The sequence below is a fragment of the Vanessa tameamea genome, chromosome 21 (genome assembly GCF_037043105.1).
Source record: "Vanessa tameamea isolate UH-Manoa-2023 chromosome 21, ilVanTame1 primary haplotype, whole genome shotgun sequence".
Taxonomy (NCBI): Eukaryota; Metazoa; Arthropoda; class Insecta; order Lepidoptera; family Nymphalidae; genus Vanessa; species Vanessa tameamea.
Window position 1 is genome coordinate 3636329 of NC_087329.1, and position 20705 is coordinate 3657033.

Here is a 20705-nt window from a genome sequence, read left to right on the forward strand (position 1 = left end):
CGATAATATTTATGAACTTGCGTGTACCAGTATCCGAAATTTCACATAAGCATTTACTAAAACACTACGTACGGCTTTTATTTTGGAATACAAAGAAAACATATTTGAAAAAATAGACTGTAGAAATCTATACTAATATTGTTAATGAGAAAGTAACTTCATCACGGCTAAGCCAATCAATGACCCGATCATAATAAAGTTAGACAATGAATTAGACATTTGGAATATTTATTAGACAGGATTTATACGAAAACAATTTGACGTAGACTTCATTAATTAATATAACAGATTATTTTTAGATTTTAAAGTAAAAATATAATCATCAACTCGAACAGCTAATTTTTAATTCATAGGCCCAGATCGGAGGCTGCGAAGAGAATCCACGGATCTCTGCTTCTGGCTGTATTTCAAATGGATTTTGAATCACTTGTAGCAAAAAGCGGACCTTGAAATGAGATTAAAGCTATTATTTTCTTGAAAATAACATCTACTTTGAATGGGGTTCAAAATAAAAAATAGAATTAAACATAAAATAAGTTATGTAGTCGTAATTCTGTTAATTACTATCAAACAATTTATCACTTATAGGATCAATTCTGAATCAGAATATAAATGATTCTGCTGGCATCTAGCAATTTATTTGAACCTTCAAGTGAATAAGTATAGGGCGTAGTTTAGCCTGATTGGTAGTATCAAATAGGTTGATATTTATCAAATACCTTTTCAAAATCGTCTTTCTCAGCATCGACAATAGCTTCGTGGAGAAGCCAGTTTCTGGGAACATATGCTGGGTTCATACTAATCATACGTCTTTTTCGCTCGTCTTCGAAGAGACCGGTAGAATTAGCATTACTCGTGTCCACTAAAATCATCGATAGATGTGTACTACGCACTAAATATGGCGTTCCAAATAATTACTCTGTTCGACTGAACAGAACTTCAGACTGTCACCTGACATTTGTGTGGATTTGCCATTCAATCAGTGAGAGCGGCGTAAATACGGTGCGGCGATAAATCCTTATTATTCGAAAATCCGAATCAAAGTATGAACTTGGACTTAAATAAAAAATCACTAGTCAAGTAATTAAAATTACTTGTTGAAAATTGAATACCAAGATATATTAAAATAAAATGATAATACTACAATAGATAAAATATTTATTTTTCTAAAGACGCAATCCCACATTCTGAGCAATCAGTCTATAGGGACGATATATTCATAAAGTTTTAAGTTGAAAGAAAAGCGTAAGCGCCGTGAAATTCTCAGAGCTAACAGCGTTTTAGCCTCGAAAAAAATATAATCCATAAGTGATCTATATGTTTTAATAATTTGACCCCTGCAGCGAACTAAAGTCGTAACTTAAGAGTTACGACAACGAACGAAAATTGAACGAAATATTGGTAAGCCAATATTTGAACAAATTGTTCACAATTGTTCTTATCTATCGTAGAATATATGTACTTCAATGTCTAAAAGACTTCTGTTACGGCTTACCGTACAAATCAAGATGGGAGTCTTGCTCATCTATCTTGGCTCTATACAATAAGGTTAAGGCGTAGAATATGGTTAAACAATAATTTCCTCGTAAGCCAACATAACAACGCCAAGTGACACGACGTTGGTAAAATGTTGGGTCTATCGGTAGCAAATCATCATTATCATCAATGGATGCAATCGCTGCAGTCGACTCCTGCTACTACGAAGGTTCACATTATGTAGAAGACCTTTTGGGTTGCTTATTTCTATACAGGAAGAAGACTGTTTGTTTTGAAGAACAAAAACTCTCATACGCGCAAAGACTTACCCGCCTCTTTATCCAAACGACTGCGATATTGGTCGACCCAGCAGCCCCAACAGGAATGCGAGGCTAAACGTTTGATCGACCACTTCTCCGCTAATTTCAATTCGCTACTCAATTCGTGAGGTTGCAGCTGCAAACAAAATCTAAAGTGACATTCACAATACTTCATAGTAACATTTACTAAAATATTATTTTTATTACTAATTTCTCTTCGAAATCGGTCTAATATTAATCTGATATTAGAAATTCTTACAAATTATTAATACTAGCATAGTACTATACTATTATAAAGTATCGTATGTTACCTGTTTCCAAACCACTTTTATATGCATATAGCAACATAGATACCTGTTTGGTGTGTGCGTATTGTGAGGCGTTTTAGGTTTCCTCAAATATGCTGTAGTATAATAAAGCACATGGAAGATATATTATGCTGAATTTAAAATTATTTTTTTACTTCAGCTAATTGTCTAAATGTGACAGTGAAGTCGGCACCAGTCTGTTGCATCATGTCGAGTAACTTCTCTACCAACTCCTCATCGCCCCACCGCTCTTTCTTAAGTCCGATCTTCATCAGGAACGTCTCCCTGCGTTAAAATAATTTACTTCCAAAATTACTTGCTGCTATTTTTTTTCAGTCATACGTTTTTTATCATTCGGGTCTTAACCGCGGTCATTCCTGAGTTATCTGAGGTCAGGAGCTGACCAGTTTATGACGTAGGTGGAATTCAAAAGAACAGTACAACCCGAATATAATTTACTCGAATATAAAATGGATAATACATAAATACTAATAAATACCAAAAACTATAATTAAATAAATGGTTTAAAAAAGTTTTGAGATGGATTTTTACAATGTCTAACAAAACATGACGTAAACATAAGTAAAAGGACGTACAAAATTTTATTTTTGCAGTATGTGTCCAAAGTTTTTAGTATATGCGACAGATGGCTTTGCTGTGATGCAGTCAGAAGAGGTTCCAGGGCAATCGCTAGCTGTCCTATATTCCATACAACCACCTGAAGTTTAGACATAAACTCTTCAGTCGCTTTTAGTGACACAAATCATAAATACACAGTTTAATACATACGTTACATTTCTTTTTTACTCATCACGTTACGCTGCCTAGCAATTTATAAATAGGTGGACTAACAGATGAGCAAGGTTGTAAGCATTACTCATCTACATCTACAGCAGCATCTACAGCAAGTTATTAACCATCCCTTACATCTCAACGTGCCACCAACCTTGGTCTCGCATTTTTAAATTTGGACCGATAATTATTGTTTAAATATTGAAAAATATCCAGTGTTTAATCGTTTTTATAAATCAGAAGAAAAAAGTAGATTTTAAAATCGAAACTTTTTTTAATAAATTTTTGAATTTGCATTTTTGACTTATTTTGAAAAAATCTAAAAAACGTGATAACTCAAAAATGGTTCACTTTTGCATCATACATATGGGGGTTAAAATTATCGCAAATAGTCACCCAATAACCCTGTATATATGTTTTATATATTTCTTTTAGTAGAATAATTTAATTGATACAATGAAGTTAAGTAAAAACGTTAGTAGTTAAATTTATCTTGCCTACAGTCTCAATTATCTATATTTTGTTCTAACGTGGATTAAAGCTGGGATTTATTTACAAGAACTATGAATAGCTTTCCTTGAAGAAAAAGTACGAAATGTTGTAAGTACTTATACTTACATCTGGTTGTTTACCCAAAGCATATCGTCCTTCACCATCAAAACAGTTAGCAACGAAACCACTATCATATGAATCCACAAAACCAAACGGTCCATAATCAAGCGTTTCACCGAGAAGACTCATGTTATCAGTATTCAAGAGACCGTGAGTGAATCCTAAACCTAAAATTCAGATGGAACTTTGGTAAAGCCGGCTTTACGATATGGAATATAATACATTACATCACGACATATAAATCAATATCACTCGTGGTGATTTAAAAATTTAAACATTCAGCTGCAATTCATATTGTATGAGATACTAGATACCGCCCTCAGTTTCGCCAGCATGAGGGGGGAGAGCACAGTTGTTAGTTTAGGTTAGTCCTCGCTATGTCCTCTCTGACAACGTTTGTATAAAATTTCATGATAATCGCTTAAGTAGTTACGGCGTATAAAAAAAATATTTTATCTCTTAGTCTGAACTCCAATCGTAGGATGTTATTTAAATATCTCGGGATAATATTTATTATATTCTTTAGTCAAGAGTTTATCAAGCTATCTGTAGTCATTTTTCTTAAAAACACAATAAACGTTTAGTTTGTATTCTTTAGATAAATTCTCTATTATGTTAAAGACTTTTGTATTTACCTCATAAACTATTAAACTTACCTTGCCATTTGGCTACGAGGTCCAAAGACTTATGAGCGATTTCTGAGAACATTCTAATATATCTGTTGTCGTCTGTGAGATTAATATCTGGAAAATGTTCCTGAAAAAATCGGTAACGTCATCAACAACATAAATAAATCTCCACATAAAGTTTTTTTTTTTTTATTATTTATTTATTTTTATTGGCAAACAAAGAAAAAATGGCTATTCATAGAGAGAGCCTTTCTTTTAATCACGCCTTTTATAATGCACCGAACTCAACTGAGGTGTGATAGTCAATCAAATTTTGAAAATAAATGTATTTTCTAACCTTAATTACAAAGTCAACAAGCTGCCTCAACACATCCAACTCTCCACCTCTTGCCAAAATCTCCAAGGAACCGAAACGGAACCAGCTCTGTGACAATCGCAATATGATGGAAGCTCTCTCGCGACGAGGACTCCCCGCAAAATACATATCTCGAACTACTGATTCATCGCTAACTGTTAAATAACATTCAAATTAATCGGATTTTTTAAAGATTTCATTGAGTCTTTGATGCGTAAATATTGAAAACAGTCATGCAATTTTTTGTAGTATTTTAAAGGATTTTTCATTTAAAGGAATGAAACTTATATCATTCTAAAGGGAAGATCGAATTTGGGTAGTTTGGGAATTAGGATTGTTTGAGTTTAATGATACTAGTTAAAAATGTTGAAAGTCGCGAATTTAAAAATCACTGAAAACTCTAAGAGATAAATAGCTATTTTTATGTAGAGCTGACAATTTTAACACTTATTATAAGCAATATCTCACCGACGACAGCAGCAGCTCTGGTAGTTGGAACCCCCAAATAGTACATAGCCTCACTAGCAATCATCTCTCTTATACAAGAGCGAAGCACTGCACGACCATCATATAAACGGGAGTAGGGTGTCGGACCTGAACCTTTAAGCTGAATCTGCCATCGCTTGCTTAATCTGCGTAATCGTACATATCGTAAATCGCACAAAATTTTAAGTCTCATTGCTAGGCTTAGGCCTCCTCTCTTTTAGGCGATTTGAAGCTTTGAAACTTATAACACCATGTGACTTCAATGCGACATTTTTGTAGCCACTGATTAAAATGTACTTATTGATATAGATTATTCTGACTAATTCAGCTAATTTTCCGACCATTAAAATATGGGTAACAGCTTGTAATTATGACTTACAAAATTAAACTATTATTCAAATATTATCAATATCTTTCACACCGAAACTCATTAATACAAACTATCAATATTTGCTTGTACAAAAATTCAGAATAACTAAAATTAAACATTATCTATGAGAAACATTCTGTATTACTTAGAAGATGAATCAGACGATTCATCTAGCTTCCAAAGTATTAGATACCTATTTCTTCACAATTAAATAAGTAAATTAATATACCTATTCACATATTCGCCAATGATGTGCGCTCTTCCGTCGCCAAGCTGTCCAACCCATAAGCCATATTGGTGACCACCATATCTGAATAATACATTACTTAGTTACCAGTTTAGTTAATACCCAGTGTCGTACAACTTATTTCTTATGTTGCAACTGATGATTTCCACGAGTTTACCGCTAACCATATCAACATATATATCAATATCATATGAATATCACGCGCCTACTTTTGCACGCCTACGCCTCTTCGGACATGTCGACAATACCATATGATTATGAGAGTGTACAAAAGGTAAAAAAAGCAAGTATACTCTACTCGAGCTTGGGCATATATTACTTTTGCATTATAGCATAACCTGTGTAATTTGTCATTAAATCAGTAATTAATGCTTGCATACTGAAATAGCTAAATATTAAATGACTTGTATTTTTAACCTATGGGCGACGGGCAACGCTCCGTATGGTAGCTTTCTGCCAGCGACGAATTCTACAAATTCTTGGCTATTCACTATATTTGGATCCATATCTAAAATATTTATCAAAGCATCGTCAGAAGCACACACCAAACGGATATTCCGTTCTAGAGGCCGTGGTGTTACCTGAATTAAAGACAAATAAATAATTAAACCAAAACTGTTCTAATATATTATATAAGTTTAATAATATTTAATGAAAAATACCTTAGGTAAATATTTTTTAAGATATTTTAAAGCAGATCGTCGATGGTGGTTTTGCCTAGACTCAAATGTACCATCCAGTCATCAGTGATAGAATGGACATAGCATACTGCCGTAACAAAGTAAACATTACTTTGTTCGTACTGCGTTTGAAATAATAATATCAAATTGCTGATACAACATCGTGACTTGTACCTATATGTTATCTAAATAATATGTGAAAAACCCACAGTAGAAAACAATTTCCAAGTGTAACGTACATATGCCTACAACTTACGAAGAGCACAGCTTAACTTTCTTAATAAAATTAAATACAATCAAGGATTATGTTAGCATTTTGTATTAAAAATAATGTGCTAAATGTTAGCAAACCTCAGAGTAGACAACATTTTTGACATTATTTTTGACTTGATCATGATTTTCATCAATCGGCAATAAAATATATTTTGGATAGAGACTAAACCTCCACTTGGTTAAATTTGGTTTTAACAGTGTTGATTCTCCTTCCATTTTCATTGTAGTAAAAAACATATATATAATTTATTTTAAAGATTTAATCATTTAAAAATATTTTTTATTAAATCCATTAATAGAATTCTAAATTCGAAAAACAATAAACTGTTATTATGGTGTGTATACACATAATATTACAAATCATTAAAGCTTTTCTTATTTGTAAATGCATATTTAATTAAATATTTTAAATATTTAATAAGTTATTTTAAATACATAATTAGTTACAACACAAACTCTACATACATAATTAATTTTAAGTTCTTATTAGTTTTGCCTTCGTCTTTTACGAGGAAGAAAAAAAATAAAATAACCTATTTCGAGTTGTCGTAACAATAATAACTTTTCCCATTTGGCGTTTGAATGTGTTTCTATAAGTTACCGTTATTGTATTGAATATGGTGTACACAGAGGAGTATCTCAAGGAAAAACTTACCAAGGAACTGGAAGCCGTTCATGTCGTAAGTATGAGCTGTCAAATATTTTAAATGTCTACACGTACGCGCTGATGTAGGTATTATCTATCATAAATATGAATGAACTTCGTATCAAATCAGTTTAAAGTGCACAAAAATCGATACTATGGGAAAAAGAGCAGATCCAGACAAATTTACCGTTACAAAAGAGGCTTTACTTCCTGGGTTATTTTTCGCCTTATTTTTACGATGGTGTGTTGCGGCGTATCCTTATTCGGGGTACAAAAAACCCCCAATGTATGGAGATTACGAGGCCCAAAGGCACTGGCAAGAAATAACCGTGCAAACGCAGGTATCACACTGGTATCGGAATACGACTCAAAACGACCTACAGTATTGGGGCCTGGACTACCCACCCCTGACGGCGTATCACAGTTTTCTCATTGGCTTAGTGGCAGACTGGCTCGACCCTGAATCGGTGCGATTATTTGCATCTCGAGGCTATGAAAGTGATCAACACAAAACATTTATGAGATGGACTGTATTTTTAAGTGACTTGTATTTTTATGTTACGGCTGCTTTATGTATTTGTATAGATGCTGAGCGTATCTTAGGTAAATACCATTCAAATGTATTCAAACGCACAGACATAGCAACCACTTTTTTTTTACTATATCCCGGCTTAATACTTATTGATCATGGTCATTTTCAGTATAATTGTGTTTCGTTAGGTTTATTTTTATGGGCATCGTTTTTTATTATTGCGATACAGAATGATACATTGGCTACAATTTGTTTTGTTCTAGCTCTTAATTATAAACAAATGGAACTTTATCATGCATTGCCCTTTTTTATTTATTTATTGAGAAAATGCTTTATGTGTGTCCCGAACAAAGGGAGATTTTCTCACATTATACATCGGTTTAATAAACTTGCTATTGCTGTAATATCTACCTTTATTATCATTTGGTATCCATTACTGAATTCTTGGGATGATGTATTTCAAGTATTACACAGGTTATTTCCTGTTAAAAGAGGTGTATTCGAAGACAAAGTCTCGAATGTATGGTGCTCAGCTAACGTTTTCATTAAGTTAAAATATGTTTATAATAATGAGGAGATGATAAGAATGTGTTTTTTGTGTACAATCATGGCTGCATTACCCTCATGTATAGATTTCTTCTTCAGAATTAATAGAAAGAAATTTGTTTTATGTCTAATAAATGTATCTTTGGCATTTTTTCTCTTTTCATATCAAGTTCACGAGAAGTCAATTTTGCTTGTGGCTATTCCAGTAGTTATGCATATGCCTGAGGATCCATTTATGTGCTTCTGGTTCCTACTAGTGTCAACGTTTAGCATGCTACCATTGTTACTAAAAGACGGGTTATTGATACCTTTTCTATGTACAAGTTTAATATATTTAAGTTTTTACAGTATCATTTTGAAATTATCAAATAAAGACGCTGGTATTCTGTCATTTCTCAATGCCGATACTGTATACAAGGCTGCCAACCCGATGGCTAATCACAACTCTGTGATATTGAAACTTCTTAGCACAAACTTTTTTTTCTCGCTTCAAGGGATGTTTTGGTTGGGCCTTGGAACACTATTAGTTGAGCCACCACCTAGATATCCAGATACATTCCCATTATTAATATCTATGTATTCATGTTTACATTTTATATTCTTTTTAGTGTATTTCACACATCAGCAAATATCTTTGCCAACCTGTTTACCGATTAAAATAAAAGTAAAAAAAAATTAATTACATTCACTCAATGTATTAGTATTCAAAATAAACTTCTATCAAGTTACTATTGTTTTCTTTTACCAATTCTTTACGGACACTAAAAAATTTATTATAAAAACAATAAACATAATAAAATCCAAGATTTTGATATTATCTTCTGTACTCTGTCTCTATATATAGAATTTTCATTAAAAATCAAAATATAAAAAAATTGCTATACTACAAATATGTAAAATTATTATATATATCTTATATATTATATCTAAATCCACACAAAATCCTATAGCAATAATGTTTACTATGTACAGAGTAACATTTATTTGGTAGAGTTGTGTTCTTTAATGATTAATATTACAAAGACAGGATATTTAAAGTTGTAAATTTCCCTAGTAACTGATTGAGGAATTAACGTTTGACAAATAGATGCACAAACAGTTAAATATTATATGTATATATAAAAAAAATTGAAATAAACAACTTTGACATTATATTGACTTAATCATTGGTCGAGATGTTAAATAATCTATGTACTCGTTATGAATTTGTGAAAAAATGGCGCTTTGAATGGGAATTTTGAATATGGATATAGATAGATAATTTTTGTAGTGCATAATATAAATTTATATTTTAGTGTAACATGTAAATTGAGGTTGATTTACCTCTACTCCATTTTCGATTGGATTTATCGATTGATCTGGCAACACCACTGACATATATTCTACGATATACAAGAACCTTCATGTAAATCATTTGTTCTAATACTGGTAAGAGTTAGAATTAAAGTTCGCTGCAGTTCTTCATTGTCTTCTTATCAAACTTATTAAATCATACAGCGCTATATCGCTTATAGAGAATAGTTTTCTCGCGACCAAAACCTTGTAAGCGCTCGGAATTTCACGGCGTTTACGCTCTTTGTAACAATAAGTCGTCCCTATGGATTTGAAATATTATAGGAAGGCGACGTCATTAAACAAATAAATATTATTTTATCACGGTACTCCGATTTTATTAGCTAGGTATTTGATCACAAGTAATCTTACTTGACTAAGGAATTGTTAGTAAGTCTAGGTTGATACTTTGATTCGGTTTTATGAATAGTACCACTGCTCCGCACGTGTCCTGCGCTGGTGCATGGCAAAGCCTCACTAATGCAAGATGGACAGTCTGCAGTTCAATTTTGTCGAACAGAGTGATTGTTCGGTACGCCATATATGGTGTGTAGGTAGAACAAATATATCGATTGGTAACACTAACGTTATTAAGATTTTGTTAAGCCGATTGGGTACATTGAAAAAAATACAGTATTCCGACCTAAAGAATAGTTTTCCAATGCTATCCAACGAAAGGATATGATTAAATTAAATTTTGTTACAATTACATAATACATATAGCTATAATTAAATATTTTTTAAAGTTTCCATTCCATGAATGATCATTATTACCATCCTTAAAATTTCCTAACTCAGACACAATTTTAATATTTTTACATAAAATTCAAAACTGTAATAATCAGCACGTGTATTCGTATTTTTAATGTTTTTGTAGTAAATACTACTACTAAGTACGCAAGTTATAGCCGCTAGTAAGTAGCGTTACTTATAAACGTTTAAGGGGTATCTATTTAATTAAATACTGATTTCATTTTGACTTGAAATTTAATACAATAAAAACTAATACATTTTGAAAACGATAAATATTAATATATATAATTCAGCCTTATAAAAGTTATATTAATGTTGAAAATATTTTAGAAATTAGATTATAAATGAAATATTAGAATTTTGTCCAATGACGAAGACTCAGTATCGTAATATCGTATCATTTGTAAGAGCGCGACGGGACAATGCCATATATATATATATATATGTGCTTGCCCGTTCTCACGCGATATACACGAAATGCAGTATTTAGTTTGACTTACTCGGAGCGCGTCAACGGATCGACGCGACGGTCGTATGTAATTATAATGTAAATCCTACATATCTTTACGTCTCAAGGTTTCGTCTTATTAATTCCTTTTAAGGACTGGCCATGAGAAATTCACTGTAGCGAATGTTCGCCACGCACCCTGAGACTGAAACGAATGCATGAAAATATACCATAGGCAAGTAACGGAAAGCTTCGATGAAATTTTATTTGTTATGTATATTTAGATATATATATACATATATATATATATTTTGTTTATTTTTTTGGAATTATGTTTTGCCGCCACAAATGGCAACTACTTCAAAGATTACTTTTAGCGTGTTCCACGACGAGGTGACTGACCTATACCCCTTTATCCCGACCCTTCCTAACAGTTGATGATGGACAAATTAATAGAACTAGCTTTTTTCTAGGAAGTTGTAGATGAAAGTGACGGCTGTGGCGGCAAGTTCGTGGCCTTGATTGTGTCTGACAAGTTCCAGGGGAAACCTCTGCTGGCCCGTCATAGGTAAGAAGACATTTTTAAATACAATTGGATTTAAACCTAACAAACTGATACTACAAAATAAAATAAGATAAACTGTCTTACTGTGGTCTGATGTCACGAATTGAAAAAATTGAACGCTACAATTATGAAATTTTCTGACCTATTTGTGTCTACATATCAAGGAGTCTGTATCATAAAGTTTTAAACTGTTTTTAAGCCATCGCTATGAATTATTGCTTTTATGCGTTATTTCTCACTGGTAATATATCAAATCTTTATAGGTAATATATCAAAAAACGTTACATCAATCAATCAGATTAAATTATATAAAAAAAAAATATATTCTTGCATAAACTTGAAATGATCCTCACCTTCAGAGATCTACATAATATATGTATGTACGTGTTGAAATTCTGGCGATACAAACAACCGCTTAACTGTTTTGTTACGGAAATGTAAACATAAATTATGAGACTAACAATATACTGAGATCAGTTTGAATAGTATTTGATCTTTGAACCCACTAGATGCAATCGTATTATTTACTCTTATCTACCTCGAAGGTCTAGAGACGTTAGGATTCCATAGGAAACGTCTAAGTAGCTTAATTCCTGTCTGACACACTCGTATTTTACAACATTTAATATTAATGCCATCTTGCAAATATGCTAGCGGCCCTTTTTCATTTGACAGCGTTACAAATTTGTTAAAAAGTCGAATGGTATACGATTTGCTTACGTCTGCCCCTGAGGGTTATGTTCAGATATCTAATTATATCGAAATAAATCGACAAGTAGACATCCAGGTCCATTAGAGGCCTGAGTGCAGCAAAATTCGCGCCAAATGAAGCCCACATCCCAAAAAAAATATGTTTAAAGTCATTAACATTATCTTTCTAATTATCTATACATATTCCGATATTTATATGCCAAGGCCATATACCAAAAGATATATATATTTTTTACCTTTGTTCCCCACTACTTAACGACAATAAACTCCAACACAAACATTCTATATTTCTTTGACAATCGTAATACAATCATAGGATACGTTTCACTTTTAGGTGGAGACAAAAATAGAAAAAATTGTTATTTCTCCTAAACAGATATTAATAGTATTCTTTGAACAAAAACTATGGCTACGGAACACATCTGGGCCGATACAACCATGCCTGAACGATTATATGCTGTTAAAATAACTGTTCTTCCGCAGGCTAGTGAACTCAGTACTGCAAGAGGAACTGAAAACCATTCACGCATTCACTCAAAAGACGTTAACAGTTGATCAATGGAAAGCTCAAAACTAGTTATAATATTGTTGCAAACCATTACACTGATGTTCTAGTCCTTCGTTGTTTTATTAACCATTCCTGATTAATATAAGTCATTAATATGGGTTCACTTTTCGAGATCAAAGTCTCAGCTCCGGGTAAAGTGATTTTGCATGGAGAACATTCTGTGATGTACGGAAAGTTCGCTATTGCGGGCAGTCTTGGACTTAGAAGTGATATAGTTCTCAAGGTTCGTATGTGAAGTACTTATTGTTTATGATCTAACATCTTTCGGGTGTCTTCTAATAATAGAATAAATAATTATTAACTTTCAGTATTTATAGTATTGCACGTAATGGCAAATAATATAGGTATTTATTTATGTTATTTTCAGGAAGTTCAATCTTCTGTTGGATCATTTGTCAATGTAAATTTGCCGTCCGTGAATCTCAAACATTCTTTATCCCTTGATCATATTCAGAGCTATTTATTCAAAATATCAACAAACGGTCAGTTACTGTGGAAAAACCCCCAAACTGTTGACCACGAAAGCCACCTAATCAAAGTGGACAAATGCCTTCAATCAATAAATATTAATATTAACGACCTGAACAGTGTTCAATATAATTCGTTACGTGGAATGCTATATCTTATTTCTGGAATCTTCGGCGATACGAAATTTTTGAATAATAGCCTAGATGTTAGCATAAATTCTGGACTAACAGTTGGAGCAGGAACCGGAAGTTCAGCGTCATACGCTGTATGTTTGGCGGGTGCTTTAATACAACTCTTGAAATTGAAGAGTGGAAAAACTGATGAAGAATTTGAAATGGAAGACAAAATTTTAATATCGGCTTGGGCTTACAACTGTGAAAAGATAATGCACGGTTCACCTTCAGGTGTGTTAATTTAGTTCAATTATGGTATAGAAAAATTGGACGTAGTTTGTCTAAAAGGATCCAACCCACAAAATGTTAATCCTGACTTATTCAAGTTTAAAGTTTTACCTGTATTTGCTTATAGTTGTGATTGTTTGTATTTATTGCTTCCAGGAGAAATATTTGTATAATTTTTTTTTTTTTTATATATTAGAGGTGGCAAACGAGCAGGAGGCTCACCTGATGGAAAGTGACTACATTAAATTATAAATGTTATATTTCATATTTCATACAAATAACTTAATTCATTTTCGATCAGATTGTGGGTTGGATCCTTTTCGAGAAACTTCGTCCAAGTAATCTATTAGTAAAATTTAGGGAAGAGGCTAACTATAGTTGAAAATCGAGTATTTAATGGATTTTCCATCGCATAATACAGTTTTTATAACGTGTGATGTCTTTGTATTGCCTATTCATTGTGATAGATTATAATAAGACTATCATTTATCACGCCTCGATCCAAGGGGACGGAGCAGTCACGTTTAATACGTGTGAGGGGATCAGTTGGGAATCTATAAATGGACATTTGCACGAAAACCTTCGAACGTTTCCCTTCGAACCGCTTTCAATATATGTATAAGTATATTTCCAGGTATAGATAACTCAACCTGCACACTTGGATCGTTAGTTGGATTCAGAAAAGGAGAAGAACCGATCATACCATCTTTCCAGATAAATTTACGAATACTCTTAGTTGATACTAAAGTTAGCCGCGAGACTAAGATTTTAGCCGCGAAAACGATGTCTCTAAGGCAACACAATCAGAATGCTGTGGATTGTATTATGGACGCATGTGATCATATCGCGACCACTGCTTTTAAGGTAATTTACTTCTGATTAAGTGTAACAACAGGCACAAGGGACTTCACATCTTTGTTATCTAGGTTGGTGATTCTAAAGGATGTTTAATATTTATTTCAAAACGATTTTCTATGGGTGGTAACCCCCTAATAATATTCAAATTAAAAAAAAAGTTTTTTGTAAGTTAGCTATCCGCTCATGTCTGAATGAAAGTAGCAGTTTTTCAATCTTCAATCCCATATAATCTGTCCATTAGATGGCATTTTTTTAAATCGAAGAAATTCAAAATTCTCTCGATATTTCAAAGAACTCTGATGGAAATTATGTCAAAAGCATCAAAAGATGCTAATTCAAAATTCGTTAACGTTTGTTCTTATTTTAAATTATTACAGATTATGGAAAAACTATCTGCCTGTAACGCAGAAGATTCTGAAGCACACTACAAACATCTATCAGTAAGTATATAGATTGATACTCTATTATTTTAATAGTAACGTATTAATTGTGCTAAGTGCCAAAACAAAACCAGAATTCCGAAGAAATATAATACTTGGTGACAATAAATCTTCCTTTGACGTGTCCACGTTGTTTTATTATTAACTAATTTTAATTTAATTATGATCAATCTAAATTAGGTGACTAAATAAATTTTCAGGAGTTGTGGAACATGAATCACTGTCTCCTAGCTTCTTTGGGCGTGTCTCATCCGTCTTTAGAGGATATCAAAGCATCGGCCACGAAATATGGACTCGCCTGTAAGCTCACGGGGGCAGGGGGTGGAGGGTGAGTTAAACGAAACATTTCCTGCTATAATTCACAATAATAATGAAAACACATATGAAACATGTTTCTAAAGTGCATTCCACGAAACGAGCTTCTAAAAGAAACTGCTGTGCGGTTAATACGTGTTACTTCTACCGGTCAAAGCAATTCTTAGGATCGTCTCACATGCCGGATTCGTCTTCGTTTGTCTCTAGGTGCGTTCTTCCAGCAATAAACTGGTAGTATTTTGGATGCCAAAAATTCCATCCGTATATGTTTTTCAAACTCAGTTGGTAGACCATTGGACTTTTTCAATAAAACTATCACCAGTGGGTACGCAGTTTACCCTATGTTTTGATTTCACCAATTAGAAAGAAAGACAGATTACACCAAAAGTTTTGTCTATCTCATTATTATTTTTTACCAGGGAGAGTTATCTGCTAGACTATTTGGCATTAAAAGTATATCTCACTCGGTGAATAATTTAGATTTCTGGAGATAGCTGGAACGATTAAACTACGTTTCATAAGAAGACATACTCTTTTTCTTGGTACCAATAATGAAGATTACTTCGCATATACAAATAAATTAAAAGAATTTGTCTTTAGAGTTTGTTCTAATGTTTTATTTATCTATCCAAATTATTTTCAGATACGCCATAGTATTAATACCGCCGACAACTGAACAGACTATTGTCGAATCCTTAAACAATGAACTGAAGATCAAAGAATATAAAGTTAGTGACACACAGCTCGGAGGTCCTGGCGTTCGTATAGATCACATAGACGTCACTAATATAATATAATTTGTATCAAGTACCTACTAACTAAACGTTATTAAACATAACCGTATTTTTGTATATAATTTACTGAAAAAAATAACCTAATGGAAAAATATCACTTGATCTGATATTGATTTTTTTAAAACAACTGAACTGTAATAATTTTGTCTGTAACTCTCAGTTTTGAATGTTAGGAAATAGCGCCTACATGTCATAATAAAATCATAATTATTTCAGAATCATTTCAACGTTAATTAAGATTGCTTTAATGTTACATGACATTTCAAAACATTCTTGAAATGACAGCTAAATATTCACAATTTTAATTTAAAAATAAACTTATTTACTATAGTTTTAAGTTTTCAATTCTGCCGGCAGTCCTCATGACAGGTTTTTTTTTAAATAGATATATGGTTAATTTACAAATATATTTATATAAGATTAAATACATTTGTAATTATCATTAGTATATAATTGTTATTTAATTAATCAGTTAATTTTAGTAATTGGGAACAAAAAAAAAATTCTATTTAAATGGTATTATCAACTTATAAAAAACGCGTCTCGATCTTTAATATTATCATAAAATAATATTGCATTTATTTTGGTGAAGGGTTATTTTTATAGGGAGAGTTTTAATGAATAATTATTTTCATTTCAACAACTATAAGGGTTAAAATAATAATTGCTTGTAGTACAATTTTCAAGCTTGAACCTTTCTATAGAAAGGGCTATGACATTTTAGTGTTGGATGTGAGGTTTTGAGTGGACATAGAAAATATCGGGTACATTGAATGTCAATATATTATACTATAAGGTTTAATAAATATTATTAATAACTCAAAAATCTTTTATTTTTAACCATTTTGAAGTATATATACCTATTCGTTAACAAAATTTAAATTAAGATTATATTTTCGTCCAATGATAAATTTGAGAAGTATTTCATTAAAATTTTGTACAAAAAAAATACATTTAAAAAAACAACATCAGTCTAATCTCTTGTAGCGTTCGTAGATATGACTTGATTTTTATAACCCTCTGTATAAATACGGTTCAATATATCGAATTATTGTCCAATTTTGGGAAGAATTCCATAAAAATATCCACAAATGAGTGATTTAAATGTATTAAAAATAAAAAGTAATGGACTAGGAATTGAAAAAAGTAACAAAAATAAATTGTTATAATTTATTAATCTCCTATAATAAATTAATAAAACTAAATGGAAATAAACACATCTGAAATAATATTAATACTGTACAGTGAGTCGACAAAAATTAATCAAGATCACAAATACATTTGGTTAAAAAACAACTACATGGTCCGATAAATTAATAATTATCACATAAAAACTATTTGCTACAAAAAGTATTTAAAAATAAAATTAATTTCTCCTATTTGAGTATGGTAATTTGAAGTATTGCCAACATAATTATTAAAATATGACAATCATGCTGTCTCGCTCATGCTTTAAGATATCGTATATCTTGTAGAATAGACAAAGTTAGCCATGTGAAATTTATCTCATTAATATAAATAAATTTACACAAGTATTTATCGCTCATTTAATAAATATGACATGGTTTTTGATTTTCAAAATTAATTTATATGAAGTATTTTTAGGACAATTTAAATCTCTATATTATAACTACACTTTTTTAATTGTTCGTCGTCAATTTCAAATATTCGCATATTTTAATTAAAACTCGTTTGATATTCTAAGACATTTTTGGCAGTGAATTTTGAAACAGATAAGAAATTATTTATTTGACAATAATTAAATATGAGCATTCAAACTTTTGACAGTCTCAATTTATATTAGAAGAACATTTCACAGTAGTCTATTAAATAATGTAAATGTCCGATTAAACGGTGCGCGCTAGCTCCATGTTGGCTCCTCTTTATTCGAACACGAACATTATTGTTACATTTATACAGTGCCTGCAAAAAGTACATTAAACACTACGTGCGGCGTGGATGACAAGTCACTATTATAACACAATCACCACACTGTGATTCGCGCGGGCACGCAACGTTTATCCGATAGTTAAAAAAAAATCTGCATTAATCCTCAATCTGTTTTAAATATCTATCATAACAGAATTATTTAAAATACATTTTTAATACTCACAGCACAACGTGTAGTGAGGTACACTATATTCCAATGGCAAGAGCAGTACCAATACCAATAAAAAATCTTACAATTTACATTTTTCTATGGGATTTGCTTAAAGTTCAGCTATATTATGCTCTACAAACATTTATTGATCTTAAATAACAAAACCTCATTAAGGTATATCATTATAATTTTTTAGATCTCGAATAATGATGTCATGTCAATTCAAGGTCAAAGTTTTTTATTTATCCTCCTGCCATTGCATTCGACTATAGTCTAATCTAGGATTTAACATTTGATTTGAATATAAACGGCAAAATTACAACATGTCCTAACTAGATAAAGGCATATATTCATCTAATCATCTATATATATTATAAAGTTATCGTTTAATGTTACTAAATAACAAATGAGAAAGAAAGCAAATTAAAAAAGAAAATTTAAAATAAAATATATATCTTATCAAATAATTTTGTGTATGTATCTTTTATGAATATTTTGATTATTACCATGCAATTTAAAAATAAAACTGTGGAGATGCGTTGGGATTAAGGCAGTTTATTCAAATTTCAAAATGTATGAAATGTTCATCTCTACTGGCTACCGGCTCTACTCCAGTAGAGTCGATAGTCAGTAGAGATGTATGATGGAGCTAGAGTAAAAATTATAGCACTATTTTTAAATTAATCTGTCCATCTAATTTATAAATACCAATAAATAAACAAATTTATATTCATTTCAAATAATAATATTTAGCTAGAGTTGCGCCATACTCGCAATTTATGTAAGCTTCATTTAATACATTTCGACGACACTTCGATTGAAAAGATGATGATACATATTTTTACCTCTACATTCCATAGTTTAACAAGCATAGATAATAGAAATTTAATAAAATTGTAAGGCGTGAATTAAGCTATTGCTTATTATTAGGTAGTTGTCAAAAATATCTTAATTTACATTTTTGTTCAATTCATGAAATAATATAAGTTTATAGTAAGTTAAGTACGACTGTATCCCAACGCACCTTAACTAATACCTAAAATGTTCTACTCTACTAAAAAAATAATTAATTAAACTAAGAAAAAAATCACAACATTCGAAAAATAAAATATCAAAGACTAAATATTATAAAATATGAAAATATATACTCAAACAAAAACACTATGTATATATCATAATACAGTATTTATTTCTTTGTAATAACAATAATTAAAAACTTGCGACGAAATTAAAAAAAAAAGGTCCATTAATATCATGTTACCAGATTTAAAGATATTTTTTTTTTAGTTTTCAAAGAGTATATGAAATAATTACCATTTACAAGCATACAATAATGTTTCAGATAATGACATTTTCCTTTTTTAATAAAACTATTTAAATCTATGGTACAAAATAAACCATTAAAAATAAAAATACTTGGTTATTCCTTAGTAAATTTAAAAAAATTAATGATCAGAAGACTTTTTGATACACAATTTTTTAATAAGCTAATAAGCCATAATCTATAAAATTACATACTTAAATAAATCTTATAATTATATATATTATTATATCTTAATAATAATAGCTGCCCTAATAATATAATACTTATTTGGAGAATTCTTTAGGGAACAGGAACAGTTTAACTATAACAGTGCATTTAGAGGAATGGTAAACAAGAATTAATAAACTACTATGTAAAAACAGTCTAGCACCACTTTATTTATATTTTAAATTGAATGACAAAAAAGTGGATTAATCTCGTTTTATATCATATTTAACTACGACACTTTTAATATCTTATTACAACTAGATCTACAACGATTAAAAAATGTTATAATTTTGAAAGCAATTTAAAAAAGGAGCTTCAGCTTGCCACACTTAAATTTCAATACTATAATCCCTCTCAGCGGCGGCCTTAGGGGGTGGCGAACGGGGCAATCGCCCGGGGCCTCGCTCTTGCAGGCGCCTCGCGCAAAAATCCAAGCAAAATTGAAATAGATTTTTTATTTAAAACTTTTGTTTTTGATCCCTAATTATTTATTAAGGTTATAAAATAACAGTAAATTAAAATAAATTTAGTTAACTAATTCATTAATTCAGAACATAATTGATAATATCGCGCCTCGAAACACTTGAAGATCGGTTTTTTAATCGCATAGTTCACGGCCCATGCTGTAATTAAAGATTTTAGTCTAAGAAAGACGCCAAAAACATCAATTTAAAAAATTATAATTTCTTTATTTGTTAATTTTGTAATTCTTTCGATGTGAAATATTTTAAAAGTACACAAATTTAATTACCTATTTGTATAACATTATCATCTCTCGTCAAACCGCCCGGAGCCTCGCAATGGGTAAGGCCGCCGCTGAACCCTCTACCAACTACATAAATAAACAGCTATTAAACACTATAAGGCCTCGTACCTAAATCCTACTCAACTAGAGCTGAATTCTTTTGAATTTTTCAATAATACCATTACTTGATTACCTTTTAATCGAGTAAAAAATTTAATACTGTTTCGCTTAAACAAGCTAAGATTATTTATTTTAAGAGATCATATGCGGGCCTGCGACCTCCTTGTAGTTAGTTTTTCTACGGTTTTATTTGTCTGTACTTATTAAAACGGAAATTCGTGGCAAAAAATTAAAGTTAAGGGTTGATTTTTTTTAAATTTAAAAATCGTCAAACTGACCATTC

The 20705-nt window shown here is 31.3% G+C and overlaps 3 protein-coding genes across 4 annotated transcripts; 2 read left to right on the forward strand and 1 right to left on the reverse strand.

The window, feature by feature from the left end:
• Positions 1–110: 110 nt before the first annotated feature.
• Positions 111–6840, reverse strand: LOC135193890 (protein adenylyltransferase SelO-like). Its single transcript, XM_064218260.1, has 12 exons — positions 6627–6840; positions 6013–6176; positions 5578–5658; positions 4961–5124; positions 4475–4647; positions 4165–4264; positions 3515–3675; positions 2701–2822; positions 2260–2389; positions 1806–1932; positions 720–862; positions 111–445 (listed from the first exon to the last, which is right to left on the reverse strand). The coding sequence occupies exons 1-12, from the start codon at positions 6783–6785 to the stop codon at positions 323–325; spliced, it is 1647 nt and encodes a 548-aa protein (XP_064074330.1). The 5' UTR covers positions 6786–6840; the 3' UTR covers positions 111–322.
• Positions 6841–7046: 206 nt separating this feature from the next.
• On the forward strand, positions 7047–16245 carry LOC113404580 (bolA-like protein 2). Of its 2 annotated transcripts, XM_026645509.2 has the most exons (7): positions 11279–11373; positions 12565–12872; positions 13017–13521; positions 14153–14382; positions 14754–14816; positions 15017–15144; positions 15775–16245. In XM_026645509.2, the coding sequence occupies exons 2-7, from the start codon at positions 12744–12746 to the stop codon at positions 15926–15928; spliced, it is 1209 nt and encodes a 402-aa protein (XP_026501294.2). In that variant the 5' UTR covers positions 11279–11373; positions 12565–12743; the 3' UTR covers positions 15929–16245. The 2 variants fall into 2 exon arrangements, with proteins under 2 accessions (XP_064074244.1, XP_026501294.2); XM_064218174.1 differs by lacking the exons at positions 13017–13521; positions 14153–14382; positions 14754–14816; positions 15017–15144; positions 15775–16245 and adding an exon at positions 7047–7228 and having other exon boundaries at positions 12565–12698.
• LOC113404579 (dolichyl pyrophosphate Man9GlcNAc2 alpha-1,3-glucosyltransferase) lies at positions 7238–9000 on the forward strand. Its single transcript, XM_026645508.2, has one exon. The coding sequence runs from the start codon at positions 7350–7352 to the stop codon at positions 8949–8951; it is 1602 nt and encodes a 533-aa protein (XP_026501293.1). The 5' UTR covers positions 7238–7349; the 3' UTR covers positions 8952–9000.
• Positions 16246–20705: the final 4460 nt, after the last annotated feature.

Excerpts from the sequence above, each read along its gene's own strand:
- LOC113404580 (XM_026645509.2), top strand. The coding sequence starts at position 12,744 with ATGGGTTCACTTTTCGAGATCAAAGTCTCAGCTCCGGGTAAAGTGATT. Across the intron at positions 12,873-13,016 it reads GAAGTGATATAGTTCTCAAG|GAAGTTCAATCTTCTGTTGG; the intron begins GTTCGTATGTGA and ends TGTTATTTTCAG. Across the intron at positions 14,817-15,016 it reads CACACTACAAACATCTATCA|GAGTTGTGGAACATGAATCA; the intron begins GTAAGTATATAG and ends ATAAATTTTCAG.
- LOC113404579 (XM_026645508.2), top strand. The coding sequence starts at position 7,350 with ATGGGAAAAAGAGCAGATCCAGACAAATTTACCGTTACAAAAGAGGCT.
- LOC135193890 (XM_064218260.1), bottom strand. The coding sequence starts at position 6,785 with ATGTTTTTTACTACAATGAAAATGGAAGGAGAATCAACACTGTTAAAA. Across the intron at positions 4,648-4,960 it reads CAGAGCTGCTGCTGTCGTCG|TTAGCGATGAATCAGTAGTT; the intron begins GTGAGATATTGC and ends GTTATTTAACAG. Across the intron at positions 446-719 it reads AGAAAGACGATTTTGAAAAG|GTCCGCTTTTTGCTACAAGT; the intron begins GTATTTGATAAA and ends TCTCATTTCAAG.